The sequence below is a fragment of the Podarcis cretensis genome (assembly GCF_951804945.1).
Source record: "Podarcis cretensis genome assembly, chromosome: 1".
In the NCBI taxonomy this organism is placed as follows: Eukaryota; Metazoa; Chordata; class Lepidosauria; order Squamata; family Lacertidae; genus Podarcis; species Podarcis cretensis.
The window spans coordinates 122,975,104-122,991,329 of NC_137170.1; the positions used below are offsets into that span (position 1 = coordinate 122,975,104).

The following is a 16,226-nucleotide window of genomic DNA, read 5'->3' on the forward strand; positions in this document are numbered from 1 at the left end:
GTAAGCTTTCCTGAACAGCAGCCCACCTGGCATTACTAAACTTCTGCAGCAATATGAAGACACAGAGGAATGTTGGGTGTGTTCTCCAGGTCTTGTTCTCAGTTCAGGCAGGACAGCAGTGAATCCCAACAAGGCTGATCGCATGAACTGATGGTGGGTCATAAATCTGCTCCAGAATCTTCAGGCTAGAGTTCTGTGGCAGATACACAGCAGTTCCTCAGCAAAGGAGCCAACATGGAATGTCCTCTCTGAAGGCAGAGTGCTTGGAAGCCACTGCCATAAACTATGGCCCATATTCCCCTAAAAAGTTCACTATTGAGGGTTAAAGGAAAAAGACATGAAGAATTGCCCAGAGACCACTGGTTTAAACATCAGAGGCATACTCTCCAACATCTCACAGAGGAAAATCAGGGCACATGAGAAAATCACGAGACTCAGGGGAGATCATGCCCCCCCAAAATATGCATCTTTCAGGGCTGTGCTCTTGCGGGAGCCAGGTGATTCACACAAGGGTACGACCCACAAAAACAGGCATCTGTTGGGGCCACACTCTTGTGGGAGCCCAAATGAGACAACCCAAGATCCAACTGCTTCTACAATTCTGGAATGTCCCGCTTACAGTGGGACAGTTGACAGGTATGCAGATGGGGACAAGAAGTCAGCAATCTAAAATGAACTTTACAAAGTTGTGGAAGCTATGTATAAAAAGACCCCTGCTGGATCAGGCCAAGGGCCCATCTGGTCCAGCATTGTGTTCTCACAGTGGCAAACCAGATGGCTATGTAAAAACACAAACAAGCCAACCATTCTGAGCTGCCTGGCAATGTTATTTTTGTCTGCCTACTGAAATATATTTTTCTCCTAACCCTGGATCTGAGATCTTTCACTTCCACTCAAGGTGAGACCAAATGTTACATTTCCAGTGAGTGCAATGAAACTCAGGTGGCAGCTGATGTTAGAGAAAGGCCACTTTGCAGGGGCAGAGTTGCAGGATTTGGAGCACAGAAGCATCAGGCAAGGAGAGATGGCTTAACTCTCCCTCCCCCCCCATCCTGCAACCCTACTACTGCAATCCCTTGTCCCTACTCCATGTTTGCAAATGCAAACACTCACACACGTCACTTGGGACCATCTAAGTACAGGAAAGCATGGGGGGGGGACTTCCTTTCCTAAGTATTATATGTGAAGTCTAAAGTGCAGGAAGAGCAATAGGAAATGAAAACCGATTGGGAAATCTATATGAAAGACCTCATGCACAGCAACCACTAACAATCATATAAATAAGAACTATAGCATGGCTATTCAGCATGCCCTAGAAGGCAGATGCAATAACCAACTCTGAAAGGAAGAGATCAGAACAGCTGCCAAAGATAAGAAGAAAGTGCACATTGGGAGAATATTCCACATTCTTTAAAGAATACTGGAGTTAGTGATTACTTACAGCTGGTCCTGGCCGGCCTCGAATACCTGTAACCTAAAGACAGAGAACAAGTTTAATAACAGATCACAACTTAGTGAAGTGTAGCATGTACTTTGTGGTAATAATTTGCAGCATGATTCTCAGCAATAATTCTCTCTCTTTGTCTGACAGACTCCATTAACATTTCCACAGATTTTCTGCAGAAGGAGCAAGAGCCGGAAATGAAAAACCAAACACTGTAAGTACGTTAAAAAGCTATCTGGCGGCTATGTATTTTCACTTCCCACACATCTCTTGGTGCTTGGCCTTGTTAGGGATATTGTTGGCCACTGGGGCTAGGCAGAAAATTTTCCACTTGACATATTGGCCCTGGCCCTGTGGTTTTCGCCTTCCTCATAGCAATCATCACAACTTTGTGAGGCTTCGTCTTGGATGGAGGAGAGGTTGTAGCCTCTGCCTACCCCTCCATGGGAAAGGGGATTCCATTAAAGGGATCAGTGAGGAGCTGCGTCTGTCTGGACACCCAGGCAGGGGCAAAGGACATAGCACTCCTCAAATGGGGACCCCCGGGGGGGCCCCTATTTGATGTAGGTCATAGCCCCTGCCCCCCAAGGTTGGGTTAACCCTAGAATACACTCCCAGCAGATGGGCTGGATTTAAAATGGTATACCCAATGCCTAAGCCCAAATGTTCACATCTGCAATAAATAAAGTTGTGGTCTATTTGACCCATTCTTCACTTATATACCTATACATTGTCCTGTCTGGTTATTTTACAGTCATGTTACGTTTGCTTCATGTTACGTTTTTTCAGGTCGCGTCCCGCGGCGACCCGGAAGTACCAGAAAGGGTTACTTCCGGGTTTCGCCACATGCGCACAAGCGCCAAACCGCACTGCGCACCTGCGCAGATACGGCGCTTCAGGTTGCGGGCTTTTCATGTTGCGAACGGGCCTCCGGAACCTATCTCGTTCGCAACCAGAGGTACCACTGTACTATATTTTACTATATCAGAGGCAAAGGGGTCACAAGGCCTTGACACACAAGTTACTGATTACTGTATACCATGATTTGACAACTGTCATTGTTTTATTGCAACCTATCTTTGGGCAGGGGAATCTAAGGACCAAAAGATGGAACATAAATGCCTCTGATAAATAAGTTGTTTTACATACTATGCCCCGTAAAGAGTCATGTCAGTGAAAATTAAAATGGAAACCATAAACAAAGGAACCCAGCAACAACTTACCACGGGCACAATTCCAGGCTCTCCTTTTTGACCCTGCAGGGTTGGAAATAAACGTTATTTCTGACAGCACGATAATAAGGAAGATTGTGCGGAGAAAATGCTTTTCAACGTTCCACATAACACACATGATGATATTATAGAAGAGGGGGGCGTCCCAAATTATTAGAAAACCTGGAAATCTCTTTTAGCATTAAAGGCTAAATCAGTGCAGTTACCTAAAGCCTGGTCATGGATATGGGTGAAAGAAGCTTTGCTCTGTGTGTGTGTGTGTGTGTGTGTGTGTGTGTGTGTGTGTGCATTCTGGTTCTTGTATTTTCTCCCCTTCAAAATGAATCTATCTGTGCACCACAAAGAGTACATTGTCTGGGAGCAGGGGCAGGGAGAGATCTCCTTTTACATGAACATAGTTCCAGCTGTCATGACTTAAGATGGTGATGAGAAACCTGTGGCCCCTTCAGATGTTGTCAGACGCCATCTCCTATCAGCCCTGGGCAACATATCCTACGGTCAGGGATGGTGGGAGTCAGAGTCAATCAAAAACTATAGGTTTCCCACACTTGACTCAGGATCTGGGTACCTGGAGGACCTCTCTTTCCTGCATGTATCTGTTGGTTTCTGCTCTCTTCACTGTGCAGCGAAAGGCTTGTCACAAGACAATGTTTACATTCCACAGAGTTACTGTTGGAGTTTTCCCACGGGAAAAGGAGACTGGATGTGACGTACACTGGTTTCCTGTTTTTCACTGTTCTTTGCAGTTCAGTGTGATATTCTCTCCGTGCTTCAGAGGAGAGAGGATGCCTTTTCTGCTTCGGCAGAGTAAAGATGCATTTCTGTAATCTACCAGCTTTGAAATGTAAATAAAGCAATAATAGAGCATGTTGGCACGTATTCCTCATCATTCCGCTGTGCACTTGGAAACTGCTAATCAACATTTTGGTTATGGGCCAGAAGACGCAGTCATTGGAATTCCGGAAAAAGGATCGGAATGCAGAGGGACGGATCGGACGGTATCTGCGCGTCAAGATGATTGATGAGGTATGTGCTACTGCTCCGGGCAGCCTGCCAGCTTCTAATTAATGGCTTTATGGCTGGACTTTGAACTTTTAAAGCCGTTTGCCGGACACAGGCAACGGGTCAAAGGAACAGCTCCTATGCTGGGGAAATCGAAAGTAACTTTTAAAAGGGCTGAAGCAGCTGCAGAAGTGACGCAGCATGATTTTAGGGCAGCAGAGAGAAAGCACTTTTGAACTTGCCTTTGGAATGAGGCTTGAAGCAGCACAGACGCAGCTTGTATAAAGCAGCTAGTTTAAAGCAGCAGAGATGACGCAGAAGGCTAATGCCAGAGTCATGATGGCCCTTCAGGATGCTTGTGGGATTCCCAAGCTCAATAAGAAAAATTATACGGACTGGGTTATCTATGCAGAGGCTATTCTGCGGAAAGAGGGTCTGTTTGAGGTTATTACAGACACCCCCCCAGCTCCAATTACAGATGCATGGAAGGCTAAAGATTCCAAAGCAAGGGGAACTCTTACATTGATAGTATCCCCAGAAGAGCTCTGTCTATTGCGTGATAAGACCTCAGCCAGAGAAATTTGGGACGCTTTGAGAGAGGCTCACATGAGGACAGAAGCTGGATCTACTATGTTTTATTTTAACAAGCTGCATAAGATGGCTAGCTGCAGAAGGCTGGCTGATGCACGTGGGGAATCTGATGCCAATCAGCCACATGCTCAGCTCAGAGTAGCCTGTGATACTGCCATGATTCAAAATGAAGCAGATCGCCGGGGTGCTGGCTGCATGGGAAAGGGGGAGTCTTCACAGACGTCATCCCAGAGTGCAGTGGAACCACCAGATGGCGCTAAAGCTTTGAAGGCAGTAAAATGCTACTCGTGTGGACGTCTAGGCCATATGAAGAGGGAATGCAGATATCCCAGGGCCAGGACAGAGCAGCGCAGCGGAAGCTCATCGCGTTGAAAAGGCCAGAGCAAAGGCAAAGGTCCGGTGTCCAGGACAACGCAGCCCAAAGCAATGGTCTCACGCTTCACTCCAAAAGTTGCAGAGGTCCAGAAGACGTCTAGATCTTTCTTCGTTGTTGATTCAGCGGCAACCCATCACATGTGCAACGATAAGCGACTGTTCGTGTCTTTTACACCGCAGGAAGGTGCGATTCACCAGGCGGATGACCACACAATTCCCAGTAAAGGCTACGGAACTGTTGTTCTTCACAGTTTGGACTTATCGATACAGAATGTACTTTATGTTCCAGATGCTAAACATAATCTGCTCAGCGTCGGACAGCTGAATGAGCGGAACATTGACGTTTCCTTTAAGAACAAAAGGTGCATCATCACAAAGAAAAATGATTATGTATTGTATGCTGAATATGTTGATCGTTTATATGTTTTGTATTATGATGATGTTGTGCAGGATGACACTTGTTGCATTGCAGGTTCTGACAAATGTTTGCATGCAGAATGTATTCATGATTTTCATCGAAAATTTGGTCATTTGGGTTTTGAGGCAGTATCTAAAATGCCTGCCTTGGTTGAAGGTATGACTATTAAACCCTGCAGGTACCACATGAAGTGCAAGGCATGCGCAGCAAACAAGGTGAAAATGGCTGCGAAAGGTAAGGTGTCTAGTAGGCAAGCTACAGAACCATACCAAATTGTTCATGCTGATTTGGTTGGACCACTAGCGCCCTCTTTGGGAGGAAATAGGTACTTCATGGTTCTCATTGATGCATTTTCCAGGTATATTTATGTGTACAATCTCAAGCAGAAATCAGAGGCTTTTCCTAGGTTCAAGGAATTCTGTGCTTGGTTGGGAAATGTGCAAGGTAAGAAGGTAAAAATTCTTTTCACAGATCGCGGGGGGGAATTCACTTCTCAGCAGTTTGAAGCTTTTCTGACTGAGAAAGGAATTCAACACAATTTGTCTAGTCCTCGCTCGCCATGGCAGAATGGACTTGCGGAACGAGCAAATCAGACATTGCTTCAGGGGTTAAAAACCTTGCTGCATGATGCAAATCTTCCAGAGAGTTATTGGGCCGAAGCTCTCTCATGTTTCACTTACAGTTATAATCGCAGGTTATCTTCAGCGATTGGTTGTACCCCCTATGAGAAGATGTTTGGCAAAAAGCCATACATCAAACACATGAAAATTTTTGGTTCTGACATGTGGGTTCACTCACCACAAAACTCCAAGTTAGACAAGCGTGGTTTGCATGGTATCTTTCTAGGTTATGAGAAAGGTTCTTACAGAATAAGGATGACTGACTCTAAGACAATTAAGCTCACAAGAAGTGTTGAGTACAATGCCAAGTGGGGGGAGAATGTGGGAATTTTCCAATGTTACCCTGATGACAGTGATGAGACTGAGGATAGTCAAAAGCAACCACAGCAACCCACACCCACTGATGAAAGTTCTGATTCTGAGTCTGAAACTGAATCAGGTGATTCAGAGGAGGATTTCAAGAGTGCGAAAGCCTCTATGCGACCCTCTGAAAGCTCTGATCAAGAATTGGAGGAACCATTGTTCACAATAGGTCACTTTTCTCCTAAGAAGGAAGAGGAGAGTGTTGAAGACCTAAGGCTAATTCGCAGGTCACAAAGAGCCACAAAAGGCAGACCTCCAAAGAGATTTGCTGATGAGTTTGCTAAGATAGCAGTAACAGCTGTTAAAAGCTCCAAGAAGGTATTTGAACCTTCAAGTTTCCAAGAAATCCAGGATTTGGATTCAAAGGAAGCTGAGCCATGGTTAAATGCCATGAAGGCTGAGCTTGATTCCTTGGAAAGGAACAAAACATGGGAACTTGTTCCAGTAGTTCCAGGAATGAAACTACTTGGAAGCAAATGGGTCTTCAAAGCGAAGACTGATCAAAATGGCAAGATAGTCAGACACAAAGCCAGATTGGTAGCCAGAGGTTTTGCACAGGTACCAGGTGAAGACTATCACGAGACCTACTCACCCACAGTGAGGTATGAGAGCATTAGGCTTATGCTCAAGCTAGCTGCAGAGGAGAATCTACACATTAGTCACCATGATGTGAATACAGCTTTTCTGTACGGATCTCTAGATGAATCACTTTATATGCTTCCACCTGATGGCGTACAGGTAAAACAGGGATTTGTTTGTGCTCTGAAAAAGTCCCTTTATGGTCTCAAACAAAGTGCACGGTGTTGGCACACAAAACTCACTGAGGTATTGTTTTCTCTAGGTTTTAAGCAAGGGAAAGCTGATCCATGTGTATTTGTCAAAGAGGAGGGGCAAAAGAAACTGTATTGTTTGTTTTATGTTGATGATCTTTTATTCTTTTGGAAAGATGTCACAATGTACAATAACGCCCTAGCTCAACTGAAAGAACACTTTGACATGAAAGATCTTGGTGAGGTAAACAACTACCTATCTCTGGAAATAGAGAGAGATCAAGATGGTAACATTCTGGTACACCAGTCACAGAAAATTGCTGATGTGTTAAGCAAACTAAACCTGATGGATGCTAACCCTGTAGACACACCGATGACAACAGGTTATCAGGTAGATGACATTGAAGAAGCATTTTCTGACACTACACTGTACAGAAGTGTGCTAGGCAAGCTGAACTTCATTGCCAGATGTTCAAGACCAGATATTGCTGTTAGCTGTAATTTGCTAAGCAGACAAGTCAACAATCCTACTGTTAAGGATTGGAAAGCTCTGAAACGCATAGCGCGGTATTTGAAAGGCACTATGCATTACAGACTGAGATTTAACAATCAGAGGTCTGGTGGTCTTGAGATATTTGCAGATGCAAGTTTTGGAAGTGACACTACAGACAGGAAAAGCACGTCTGGAATTTGCTACATGTACAATCAGGGTCTATTTGATTGGTCATGCAAGAAGCAAACAACAGTTAGCTTAAGTACTTGTGAAGCTGAACTGAATGCACTGTCTTATTCACTCAAAGATTGTGAATGGTTGTTACAATTGTGCAAAGACATGAAAATTCCTGTCAAATGTCCAATCCAGGTTTACCAGGACAACAAAGCATGTTTGGCTTTGCTGAAGTCTGAAGGTTGTAAGCAAAGCACGAAGCACTTGCAACTGAAGTTGCAACATGCTAGGGAACGTATTCAGAAGGGACTCGTAATGGTGTCCTATATGCCAGGTAATGAAATTCCTGCTGATGTATTGTCCAAGATTGTATCAAGGGATCAACACTGTACCTATGTGCAGAAGTTGGGTTTGTACTGATATTGTACGAACACGCTGCCCAGTGGTGTTCACAGAAAGGGGGAGGATGTTGGTTTCTGCTCTCTTCACTGTGCAGCGAAAGGCTTGTCACAAGACAATGTTTACATTCCACAGAGTTACTGTTGGAGTTTTCCCACGGGAAAAGGAGACTGGATGTGACGTACACTGGTTTCCTGTTTTTCACTGTTCTTTGCAGTTCAGTGTGATATTCTCTCCGTGCTTCAGAGGAGAGAGGATGCCTTTTCTGCTTCGGCAGAGTAAAGATGCATTTCTGTAATCTACCAGCTTTGAAATGTAAATAAAGCAATAATAGAGCATGTTGGCACGTATTCCTCATCATTCCGCTGTGCACTTGGAAACTGCTAATCAACAGTATCTACCCATACCTTGAGATCTTCATCAGAGTCTCATGCTCCCCATCTCTAAAACTGGGTGGGTAATGAGCAGGGAGAAGCTTTATTTGCAATGCTCTGCCCAAGGATGTACTCTTGTATTCTTCCAGCACAAGTTGAAGACTTTTTAATGTTCTCAGGCCTTTTTTTAAATATCAGTTGAATGCAGTTTTTATTCTGCTCTGTGATGCTTGTTCTATACTAGGAATGTCTAACTTCTAAGAGACTGTGATCTACTCCCACTAAAAAAAATAAATGGCAGTGATCTACCCACTGGATTGACCAAAGGTGTTGAGCTTTGAGCTCCTGGTATGCTCAGCGGAGGACCTTAAGGTCCACAAATGACAACACTTTGGAGTTCCCAAATCACAAGCTGGTTAGATTGGTCTCAACTAGGGCCAGGGCCTTTTCAGTACTGGTCCCAAGTTGGTGGAACGCTCTGTCACAAGAGACTAGGGCCCTGCAGGACTTGACATCTTTCCACAGGGCCTGCAAGACAGAGCTGTTCCGCCTGGCCTTTGGTTTTGACTCAGCCTGACCCTTATGTTTTCCCTCCCCTTACAGTTTTGATCTATGGGCTACTTTTAAAATGAGGCTGCATTTCAAATTGTATTCTAACCTGTATTTTAAAATGGTTTCCCCCCCCCCTATTATGTTTTTATTGTAATTTTACTGGTGTTAGACGCCCAGAGCCCGGCTCTGGCCAGGGAGCACGGGGTATAAATAAAATTTTATTATTATTATTATTATTATTATTATTATTATTATTATTATTACCGATTAACCAGGATAACACGATTGACAAGGATCGACCAGGGACGCCCCACGACCGACCGGTAGATCACAATCAACCTGTTGGACATCCCTGTTCTATACTACCTGTTCTGCTTTTTATTATATTGTTATGATAGGTCACTCCATCATCTAAACTGTTTTCTTTGTACTTGCCTTCAGAATATTTACTCAAGGAAGGGGTATACATATCCTTCTGCATTTACTTCCGGGTTTACGGCGTTCGAAAACCAAAATGTTCATCAGTGGAGACGTTCAAAAACCAAGGTACCATTGTAATTAATTTGTGAGAGATATGTTATTTAAGGTTCCTTGAAGTTTTTTCAAATTACTATCAAAGCACTTGGGGTGGCATTTTATGTAATGGGTTAGTAAAGGGTAAAGGGACCCCTGACCATTAGGTCCAGTCATGACCGACTCTGGGGTTGCAGCGCTCATCTCGCTTTACTGGCCTAGGGAGCCGGCGTACAGCTTCCGGGTCATGTGGCCAGCACGACTAAGCCGTTTCTGGTGAACCAGAGCAGCGCACGGAAACGCTGTTTACCTTCCCGCCAGAGTGGTACCTATTTATCTACTTGCACGTTGACGTGCTTTCAAACTTGGCAAGAGCAGGGACCGAGCAACAGGAGCTCACCCCGTCGCGGGGATTTGAACCACCAACCTTCTGATCAGCGAGTCCTAGGCTCTGTGATTTAACCCACAGCGCCACCCGCATCCCAATGGGTTAGTAGAGGGAGGTAAATAAAAGTGAGAATGCTTACCTTCCGTCCTCTACCTGGAAGAAAAGGAAAGAAGAGAAGAGAAATTAGCTCAGGTGGGTTCCCAGCACGTGTATGGACAATGATTTCCATGCCTGATGTTATGAGCTATATTCAGGCATTCAGAATGTGACTTTACTAAACATGCACAGAGAGGCGAATATACAGGTACGCTTTATCTCCACTTTTCATCCATTTCTGTCTTCTGTGTAGTCATAGAGGCTTTTGCACAATTCAGAACCCTGGAAAAATCAGAATTCCAACATGCACAAGGCAGCTTCCTCCATGCTGCTAACAGTGATGGGAGTTGCCAGCACGTTCATGGGTTAAAAGATCGGTTGGCTGAGTCAAACAGGAGACAAAAAGGCAAGCGTCTTAAGAAGTAGAGGCCTGAGGGGAGAAAGTTGGGAAGAAACACAGGCCTGAGGGGGAAACGCATGAATTTCATTACATGGATTACGGAATAGGAGCAGCCATGGAGAAAGAAGGAAAACCTCAGGCAAGGGCCTGAGAAAGGTCTGTGTTGCTACCAAGAAAGGAGAGAACAAAGGAGCCAAGATGCAAGGAGGAAAAGTGGAAACGCAGGAGAGGAGGAATGTCACATGCAGAACTCCCCAGTCATTCTTTGGTGCACAGGTTGCTAATTTTGACAGTTGCATAAATGTGTGATTTATTGAATGAAGCTGGAAAATTGCTTAAGCCATCCTGCGGGAAGATACTTCCTATTTCAGGGATGCAGAATTTTATTTTGCTTATATCACAGATGAAGCAATTTTGCATTTCCTGTAAATAAAACTCTTCTCTGCAAACCTTCCCTCAGACCACATCCTATGTATGTTTAATCAATAGCCCCACTGTGCTCAAAGATACTTACTTCCAAGTGTTTATAGGATTACAGACTGAATCTACTATGTGCTGATCCTTGACAGCTTCCTTTAACGTTGATATTTTGTCTTTAAACCTAGCTGGTTGTTACATGCAATCAAAAGTTGGCCAGCAAGCACAAATAATCCAATAAATGCTTTCTAAATACTGCCTCCCCTCATCATTTTTATCGAATTTTGCAAGAGCTACAGCTGACTGGAAGCCTAACATGCATATTAATCATAAGCAAATGCCCAGATGTGAAGTCAAACCATAATATAATTCTTAGGCAGGTGTTGACAAATGTATTTAAAAGCATTCAGGCAGTCTACAGCTTTGGCATCGTCTTCTTTCCGCTTGTGTGGCTGAAATTTGCAGCCTTTGGCCTGAAACCTGCAAAATGCACCCATCTGCTTATTAAAGCATGCCATATCTTGTCTTATTGCTTCTTCGTCTAACAACCAGATGTACAGCTCTTGTTCATACTCCAAGTCATCAAAAGTAATCCAAATGGCAAATAGTAAAGGTAAAGGGTCCAGTCGTGACCGACTCTAGGGTTGCAGCGCTCATCTCGCTTTATTGGCCGAGGGAGCTGGCATACAGCTTCCGGGTCATGTGGCCAGCATGCCTAAGCCGCTTCTGGCGAACCAGAGCAGCGCACGGAAATGCTGTTTACCTTCCCACCGGAGCGGTACCTATTTATCTACTTGCATTTTGACATGCTTTTGAACTGCTAGGTTGGCAGGAGCAGGGACCGAGCAACGGGAGCTCACCCCGTCGTGGGGATTCGAACCGCCGACCTTCTGATCAGCAAGTCCTAGGCTCTGTGGTTTAACCCACAGTGCCACCCACACATTTTGGAAGTCGCCATGCTCCCCAGTAGAATTACCATATTTTTCCGTAGACAAGACTAGGGTTTTTTTACCAAAAAAAAAAAAAGGTTTAAAAATGGGGCTTGTCTTATACACAGGTAGTGCTGAGGGGTGTTTTCTTAATTTGGAATCCCCAAAAATAGGGGGCCTCTTATACATGGGGGCGTCTTATACACGGAAAAATACGGTTCTCAGCACACGTGTCAGGCATGCTTGAGCACAATCTGCTTTGCTTCCAGTATAAAGAAAGATCAGAAATTCAAAGATTTCCTTCTGCTGCAGGTCCTTCCCTTAACAATTAGTGAAATATCCAGTTTATGTTCCTCGGGGCATACAAAGGAAATGAACTATAACACCAGTTCAACAAACCTTTCCTGTTTAAACCCCCCCCCCCCAAATTGTATGGTTTGAATTTTGTAAGAAAGTGCTGTATTTGCATGAATCTAATGTGCCGTTGAATCTAATGCACACCTCAATTTTCAAAACCTTGAAACCAAAATTTGCTGGCACCATCAAATCGAATGCGCTCCCTAATTTCCGCAACGTAATTTGGCCAAAAAGGTGTGCATTACATTCGAGTAAATACAGTAGCATTGGTTTAGTCCAGGGGTGCCCAAATATTTTTCAAACAGGGCCAGATTTGATGAAGTTAACATGCGTGAGGGCCGACCAAAGTTGTTGAGTTTTTAAGGATTAAAGTTGTTGAGCTTTTTTTGCAATTTGACCCGGAGGTTGTTGAACTTTTTTTTTAGATTTAACTGGAAATATAGACATATACTGCTACAGGGGCCAGATTACATTGACCATTGGCCCCCGGAACAGACTTTGGCCATGCCTGGTTTAGTCTAACTCATCTGTTCTTCACAGTTTTGTTTTTCTTGCCTGAAAATATATATAGTGCATCACAGCTCTCCAGTCCAGCCAGGATTATGCCTATTGTAAACAATCACATGCTCAGTAAGGGGACCCCAATAGCAGATGCCATGTTGGGGCACCACTGCACATCTGACCTCCCAACAGTTGAGTCACTGTTGCTTACTGGGAGAGAGAGGAGAGGTTTGCATGGTGCAAACACACCAGCGGAAATACCACTTTGATTCCGCCAGTGCTCACAGCCACCTCTCTTCTTCCCTCTCTGAGGAAGCAGCGGCAACTCACCTGTTGGGGGGGGGAGGTACAATCCCCTACTGCTACTTCCCCACAAAATTGCCGCCATTTTGACCAATAATCTGGCGAGTGTGGCATCCCCACTTGAACTCTTACACCGCAGAGGCACTGCTTCTCTGTAATTGGTTGGAAACAGAATTAGAACGACATGCCATGTCATCCAACGATGCCTTCCCTCCACGACTGAGGCCCTTTTATAAAGTTTATCCAGGAGTAAACGTCATTCAGAAAGAAGTCCTTTCAATGTTAATTAAACACTTCCTGATTGCAGGGCCTGACCTCACTGTTGTTTCTTGTTGGCCACAGCTGAAGGATTGGTAATGAATAGCCTCTTAATTATCCTTGAATAGCCTTTCTTAATAACCCATTGTCAGTTTCCCTTTCTATGGGAAGTTGTAGGGGGAGATAAGACTTTAATTACTGGTTTCTTTATCCTGCCAGATTGCACCATTTTGCTATACAAAATTAAAAGGAAAGAATGAGACTACAATGATGTGACAACAATATCATGCAGATTCTCTGTAAAGAATGAACTGCACAGCAAGGCAGCAATTCGGGGGGGGGGGAGTAAGTTACCATGGAAACAATCTAGGATGGTGTAAACAGTGGTCCAGTTGCCAGAGGAAGATAGGGAAGTTAGGAACTGAAGCTATATGTGGCTGGGAATATAGCCTAAAACTTCAAGCATGGACCACATGAGCTATCATTGGGTCTTTGGTGGATGGTCCCTATTTTCCAGGGACAGTCCCATATTTACAAGAGCTGTCCCATTTTTTTAATTATTTGATTCTGGAAGGTCCCACTTTTCCTTGGGACGTCCCTATTTTCACCAGAGAAACATTGGAGGGTATGGAGTTATGTGACCCCCCCCCAAGCCAAAGAGATAAGTAACTATACAACATTTAGAAGATATCTGAAGGCAGAACTGTATTATTATTATTATTATTATTATTATTATTATTATTATTATTATTTCTACACACACACCCAAATCTGGCTGGGTTTCCCCAGCCACTCTGGGCGACTTCCAACAAAAGATTTTAAATACGTTAAAACAACAGTCCTTAAAAACTTCCTTAAACAGGGCTGCCTTCAGATGTCTTCTAAATGTCAGATAGTTGCTTATTTGTTTGACATCTGACAGGAGGGCATTCCACAGGGTGGGCACCACTACCGAGAAGGCCCTCTGCCTGGTTCCCTGTAACCTCACTTCTCGAAGTGGAGGGAACCGCCAGAAGGCCCTAGGAGCTGGACCTCAGTGTCCGGGTTGAACGATGGGGGTGGAGACGCTCCTTCAGGCATACTGGACTAGTCTTATTATGTTTTTATATATGTTGGAAGCTGTCCAGAGTTGCTGGGGCATCCCCGTTTTCATCAGAGAAATGTTGGAGGGTATGCTATTGGAGGCAGTGCTGCCCACCTGGACTGGTTTTTAGTAAGAAGGCAGGTAGGGTGGTGGGCTAGCTGAAGACAGAATGAGATTGATGGAACCGTGCCTCACTCACTTTAATGGGCCAGCCTCTACTGCACCAAACTGCGTCCCACCACCACCACCATATTCACACATGGTGCATAGTAATATCTCCGCCTAAGTCTGTTTGGAGACGTGGGTGGTGCTGTGGGTTAAACCACAGAGCCTAGGACTTGCCGATCAGAAGGTCGGCAGTTCGAATCTCCACGATGGGGTGAGCTCCTGTTGCTCGGTCCCTGCTCCCGCCAACCTAGCAGTTCAAAAGCACGTCAAAGTGCAAGTAGATAAATAAGTACCGCTCTGGTGGAAAGGTAAATGGCGTTTCCGTGCGCTGCTCTGGTTTGCCAGAAGCGGCTTAGTCATGCTGGTCACATGACCCGGAAGCTGTACACCGTCTCCCTCGGCTAATAAAGCAAGATGAGTGCCGCAACCTCAGAGTTGGCCACGACTGGACCTAATGGTCAGGGGTCCCTTTTCCTTTAAGTCTGCTTGAGCCATTTTATCTTTGTGAATTCCTTGAGCCTAAACTGTTCTGAACCACACATCTTAGACTAATGTGTGGGTCATAACTGAATTATCCCCCTGGTTTTTGCGCTTTCCATATGTCCCGGCAACAGGGCTGGCCCAAGACATGTTGATACCTGAGGTGGAGCCCCAAATGGCTTCCTCCTCCCCCCACCCCACCAGGGAAGAAGGGGTGAGGCAAAATCTACATCAGGAACAAGGGGGGGGGGAGAGAGAGAAAGATCTCCATCAGGGTCTGCTGCCTCTAGTGTACCCTACCAGCCTGGCCTCATGCGTAGACCAGCCCTGCCTGACACTATTTTCAACTCTGCATGTGTTAAAATGTATATTTTGAGGAAAAAACACTTCTAGAAATGGGTATTCTGAGAGAAAATACATTTTAAAATATGCAAAAATTAGATCGGTAGTTCCTATTGAGGGTACTTGGCAAGCCGACAGGAGAGCGACGAGGGACCAAGGATTGAAGTGGTTATTCTGTGATATTATGGCAGTGGACAAAGCTGTATGGTAACTTTTGAATATATGTGTTTTAATATAATAATAATCAGTGCTTTTTTCGGGGGGGGGGGGTGCAGCGGTATGCATACCCTTAAACATTTTGTGAATCTTTGTACTTTTGTCCATTTACAGTGGTACCTCCGGTTATGAATGGAACCCATTCCAGAGGTCCGTTCGTAACTGTAAACTGTTCTTAACCTGAGGTTGATTTTGCTAATGGCGTCTCTGGCGCGCGATTTCTGCTAGCATCCTGGGGCAAAGTTCGCAACCAGGAGCTACTTCCGGGTTAGCGGAGTTCATAACCCACAGCATGTGTAACCAGGAACGTTCGTAACCAGAGGTACCACTGTACTGTATTTATTTTTCCCGATTTTAGCTATAAAATGGTGGTTTTCTTGAGTCAAAATGAGAGTACGCCTAAACGTTCTTTTAAGGAGGGAAGCACTGCGAAGAAGAAGAAGAAGAAGAAGAAGAAGAAGAAGAAGGAGGAGGAGGAGGAGGAGGAGGAGGAGGAGGAGGAGGAGGAGGAGGAGGAGGAGGAGAAGAAGAAGAAGAAGAAGAGGAAGAAGAAGAAGAAGAAGAAGAAGAAGAAGAAGAAGAAGAAGAAGAAGAAGAAGAAGAAGAAGAGCTACAACAACAACAACAACAACAACTGAGGGGGTTTGTGCAGCAATAGGACAGAACAGACTTGTAAGTGACTGGAAATAGACCGATACAACCATATCCTTACCTAGATGGACTGAATTAATTATTGGCTCTTCTGCAAAGGAAAGACTACATGAATCATAAACACATACAACTGCACTGCTCCCTAGGTTCTAGGTCAGGCACCCCCAAACTCGGCCTTCCAGCTGTTTTGGGACTATAATTCCCATCATCCCTGACCGCTGGTCCTGTTAGCTAGGGATGATGGGAGTTGTAGTCCCTAAACAGCTGGAGGGCCGAGTTTGGGGGTGCCTGTTCTAGGTGTTCTGGGTGTGGTGAG

General features: G+C 44.7%; 1 protein-coding gene across 1 annotated transcript in view; it reads right to left on the bottom strand.

The window, feature by feature from the left end:
• COL5A2 (collagen type V alpha 2 chain) overlaps window positions 1-16,226 on the bottom strand; it is a 182,348-nt gene that overhangs the window by 88,605 nt on the left and 77,517 nt on the right. The window contains exons 3-5 of the mRNA XM_079975826.1: window positions 9,848-9,861; window positions 2,668-2,700; window positions 1,442-1,474 (exon numbers count right to left, since the gene is read on the bottom strand). Coding sequence (XP_079831952.1) covers window positions 1,442-1,474; window positions 2,668-2,700; window positions 9,848-9,861 — 80 coding nt within the window. The remainder of the gene's footprint in view (window positions 1-1,441; window positions 1,475-2,667; window positions 2,701-9,847; window positions 9,862-16,226) is intronic.